The following is a 4,815-nucleotide window of genomic DNA, read 5'->3' as shown; positions in this document are numbered from 1 at the left end:
TTGGTTTCTAATCAGCCCAGAACCTTAACACACACCAATATTGGGGCAAATCACTTCCCCTCAGTTGCTTCCACCTGCAAAATGGGGAAGTAAAAGCCCCCACTGCATGGGTCTGTTGTGAGAAATGAATAGGATGACTTATTTACAGTGTGTAGCACCGGGCCCAATGCCCAGGAGACACTCAGGACACATTTACTTCTATAATCACCCCCACCCCCAACTGTCTAACATCTGAAACATCTCACTTCCCTCCTTCCAGAAATATCTGACTGCGGAGAACAAGTCAGGTCTAGTTCTCTGTACCAGGGACACAGAGGGGTTGAAACCCCCAGCTGCATCGTTGGCAAGGATCTGAGTACCTAACTAGCACTCACCAAGATGCAAACGCCTCCCCCAGCAAACTAGACGGGGATGGGAGTCAAGTCCAGGAAAGCTGTGCTCCGCGTCCCTTTCCAGCTGTGTGAATCCTCTGAACCTCAGCGTCCTCATCTACAGAGAAAACAATCATCTCCAGATCACACTTCATCTTCTAAGGGCTTTCTAAACTCTTGAATCCCTCAGGACACTCCTGATCATGGACAATTAAGTTATTTCAGATGTGTGATGCTCAACTTCAGGATTACATTTGAATTACAACCATGAAGCCTTCCTCAGGGCTTTTCCCAGCCTACCTAATCCTAAAAATCACTGAGGAAAAAAAAAAAAAAAAGAATCACTGAGGATACTCTGAAAATGTAGAATCCTAGGCCCATCTGGGACCTGACAAGGCCCTGGGGCTGTGGAGTGGGGGGGTGGTATGCAGGACCCTGGTGATTAGGGAAACCCACCCATTCTAGATTGAACAGAAAGGCTCAACTGAAACTGAAAATTGAGCAAGCTGAGCTTCCAGGGTCAGGTATCTAACAGAAAGCATTACTTTCTGGGGTCAGAAAGCCTTGAGTTTAGGGGCTGGTTCTGTTACGTTGTTAGCTACATGACTTTGGGCCAAGCCCTCAATCGCTCTGAGCCTATCTATTCAAAATGGGAACAATTAGGGCTAACCCCTGGGCTGCGGTTGAGTGTGGAATGTCAAATGTCCTCTCCTTCCCAACTTCCCAACCTCTGTGGCAGCTACCGTGCCATTCCAAGCAAGGGAAGCCAGTGAGGATGGGGGAGGGGGGGTTACCCGGTGGCACACCGTTTGGACAGGCAGCCAGCCACCCATTCCCACTTTGGGCAGGCCCAAGTAATGTCTGATTTCCCAATTCCTCAAGACAAAGTCAGTAGGAAACATTTTCCATTCTCACTGCTAGAGAAATAAATCCTTTCAGATGTACCCTTAGGAGAAAACTAGGCACATTTCCAAACAAAGGATCTGGTAACAAAGCATCCAATCTCGGTGAAGTTGGAGCTCTCTGCCAGGTGCCAGGCGGGTGGGGAATCTCACCTTTTTGGGGTTGGCCCCTTCCAACCTGCCCCTCTCCTTCCTTCATTTAATAAATATTCTCTGAGCACCATCCTGTGTGCAGGCTTGTGGCGTCAGCACCAAGGACCAGGCAATGAGCAAATAGATTTGGTCCCTGCTCTCAAGACTTTAGACTCCAACAACAAGGAACGTTAAATGACAAAATACACTAAATGATCCAAAGGACGTGTCCAGGGGTGATATAAAGGTTTGGCCAAGCAAGGGGTAGGGAACGACCCAAATCAGACTGAAGAGGCAGTCTGGGAGGATCTTTTTGGAGGAAGGGTTCCAGATGGCCATGCTAATCCAGTTAGTTCCTCCTCTACAAATTCTTTGCCACCCCCATCTACTTTTCCTGCCTTCGCAGTACTCACCACAATAAAAAATAACCTTTTATGCCACTGCTTGTTCACCATTGCCCATAGTTGTTCCCCACTAGCCTGGAAGCATCACGAAGGTAAAGACAAAGTCAGTCAGTCTTGTTTTCCTTGGAATCCTCCTCAATAAGTCTTTAAATGAATGGTGAATGAATGAATGAATGAATGAATGAATGAATCCCACTTCCCTGAGCCTCCACCTCCTCCCCTCCACTAGGGGAGTAACAATACCTTTTAGGCCATGGCCTGGGAGCCGGGACACACCCCCTGTTCCCAGTGGGCGGGGCGGGACGCTGCTATAACTGACAGGTATGGGACATGGGGGAGGAGAACTAGGCGAGGAAGCTGACGCCTCTACTCTGTGAACAAATCACTTGAGGACTCTGCCGCAGTCCAGAGGACAAAACAATATCAAAAAGGCATGATGGGACACATGGGGAGCCCTCCCTTCAACAGCATGCAGCAAAGCAGTTTCCCAGGTTCCAGAAGCAACTGATGCTGTCCCCAAACAAATTAATTTCACCCACTGGGCCAGTGAGTGGGTGACAAGTTCCCAAACAGGCCCAGGGCTGCCTTCTGATTTCCAGGCTCCTCAAAGCAGCCCAGGGAGGCCAGCATTCCTGTGCAAACACAGCCACATGCACCGGGCAGGTGATGGGTGCCAGTGACAGAAGGACGGAGGGCAGCATGAATACACTATCTTGGTCCAGACCAGCTGCATCTACAGAAGTTAGCCTTCCCCAACCAAAGACAGCAGCCAGGGATGGTGGAAGGGGCACTGGAATCTGCCGTATGGCCCTCAGAGTGGGAGAGAAGGGGTTGGGGTGGGTGGGTAGAGAGGGTCAGGTCCTGCCCTGGGCCTCAGTTTCCCTATTGGCTAAGTGACACATTAATCCCTCCCTCATAGGTCAAGATGCAAACATGCTATGAGGTAAAATGGTGAATCTCATCCACCTCTCCCTGCACCAAGTTTTGGATTTGTACATATTGTGTGCTAGTTGTCTCTGAAGCCAGTATTTCCCAAAGTGTGGCACCTGGGCCACCAGTATGACCTGGGGTGATTTCAGGTAAGATGGGGACTAGGTAGCTAAATGGCATTAGGCTTCACACATTCCTGCTGAGTTCTCACTTGAACATTCTGAGAACATCAAAGAAGTCTCAGGCAGTGCTATTCCTTTTTTTTTTTTTTTTTTAAGATTTTATTTATTATTTATTTATTTATTCATGAGAGACACACACAGAGAGAGAGGCACAGGCAGAGGGAGAAGCAGGCTCTATGCAGGGAGCCCGAGGTGGGACTCGATCCTGGGACCCCAGGATCATGCCCTGGGCTGAAGGCAGTGCTAAACTGCTGAGCCACCGGGCTGCCCTCAGGCAGTGCTATTCTGTGGCCAACCTCTCATCTTTCTGGCTATGGCCAATGTCCTTTTTTTTTTTTTTTTTTTTTTTAAAAAAACAGACTCAACAACTTTGGCAGGCACCAGCTAGCTGGAATGGAACAGCCCTGCAATTATTGGTAACTATTTATGGCAGGGGACACTGCTTCGCCATTTTCAAAGATGTTCTCAAGCTAGCTTTTCTAAATAAAAATATGGTTTAAAAATTGAATACTTTAGAGAAAAATTATTAATGTTATATGTTGTTTAGGAATATGCCCCCAATTTATGGAGCTGATACCAGAATGGTGGAAGGCTGAGAAGTAATGAGAGGAGTTACCACCTCTGCTAGTGACAGGCACATCTTACCCCATCCTTTTCTCTTCTTCCTGGCACATGGCCTGCCTGGGTCTCCTGGCCACTCCTGCAGCTGGGTGGGAGCATGTCCCTTGGTCAAGACGGAAATGATGGTGCTGTATCCACATCTTCCACTTAGCCTTCCACATCTCCCCTTGTCTCCCCACTGCCAGGCCTGAGAGAAGATCCAACACAGCCTCAGGGAGGACAGAGCCACAAGATGGAAGGAACCTGGGTTTCTGGGTACTTGTGAAGGGCAGAGCATCCCCAGCCATTTTGGGACTTTATGTGAATGAGAAATGAACTTCCATTGCATTAAATCACTGCAGTTTTCAGGTTGTTTATAGAAATTAGCTGACTTAGGCTAATATAAAGGAGGCATCTCTAGTCCAATTTTCTGCCAACCTGGAAATCTTCTATGATAGTCTGGATTTACTGGTGCTTTTTTTCTGTAACAAATAATTACTGAGTACCTAACAGATGCCAGGCAGTCTTAAGGGTTTCATAGAGACAAACTCAATTAACCCTCATGACAATCTTGGGAGCCAGGCACTACTGATTCTTTGGCTTGTCTTGCGATGAGGCAAATGAGGCTCAGAGGTGTGAAGCATCCTGCCCAAAGTCAAACATTTAGGAAGTAGTGCAGCTGAATCTTGAACTGGACTGTTGGAGATGGACAAAGCCCTTCCTCTGCCACAATGCCATGTGCCTCTGCTAAGCACATCACCCAGGGATTGCCATGCCCTCTGTGCCAGTCCCTGGGCTGGGTCCTGCAGAAGAGAGCACAAGTGTGACACTGCCATAGCCTGGAGTCCTTTGAGCTGAACAGGAAGGGAGCAAGGGAGCAAGGGAGCAAGGGAGGCATGTAGCACAGAGACAGATGGAGAGAGGAGGAGCTGGCTCAGTCAGGGAGGGCATTGCCACTCAGGAAGAACAGGAAAGGCTTCATGGAGGAGGTGGTGACTATGGGTGGCTGAGCAGGGCAGGTGAGATTTCAGCTGGTGGAGACCAACAGGGAGATGCTCTCACCCAAGCCAATAGCCACCTCCTGGGTCCACAGGAATTGGCTCAGGACAGGCCCACCATCCTGTCTACTGTCAGGGGCCTAAAATACTGTGGGACAAATCTTTAAACCACCCCCCTGCACTGGATGAAATACTCCTAGTCCTTTCAAGGTTTCTCTTACAGGCCTCACTCCCCGACAGGCCTTGTTCTCAGCTCTTCTTTCAAAGAGCCCAGGGAGTAAGGGAAAGAGTGGGGA

General features: G+C 48.8%; 1 protein-coding gene across 4 annotated transcripts in view; it reads right to left on the bottom strand.

Moving 5' to 3' along the window:
• The window catches only part of ERGIC1 (endoplasmic reticulum-golgi intermediate compartment 1), a 106,636-nt gene that overhangs the window by 89,411 nt on the left and 12,410 nt on the right, over positions 1–4,815 (bottom strand). The window contains exon 1 of one of the 4 annotated variants that reach the window (XM_055324888.1): positions 3,567–3,921. The exons of 2 other annotated variants lie outside the window; for them this stretch is intronic. In XM_055324888.1, coding sequence (XP_055180863.1) covers positions 3,567–3,829 — 263 coding nt within the window. In that variant the 5' untranslated portion in view covers positions 3,830–3,921. Of the gene's footprint in view, positions 1–3,566; positions 3,922–4,815 lie in introns of those variants that run through there. One more of the 4 variants, XM_055324887.1, reaches the window with a different exon arrangement.

The sequence above is a fragment of the Nyctereutes procyonoides genome, unplaced genomic scaffold, assembly GCF_905146905.1.
Source record: "Nyctereutes procyonoides isolate TBG_1078 unplaced genomic scaffold, NYPRO_anot_genome, whole genome shotgun sequence".
NCBI classification, from domain to species: domain Eukaryota; kingdom Metazoa; phylum Chordata; class Mammalia; order Carnivora; family Canidae; genus Nyctereutes; species Nyctereutes procyonoides.
The sequence above is the reverse complement of the archived record's forward strand: the minus strand, read 5'-3'. Positions and strand labels throughout refer to the sequence as shown.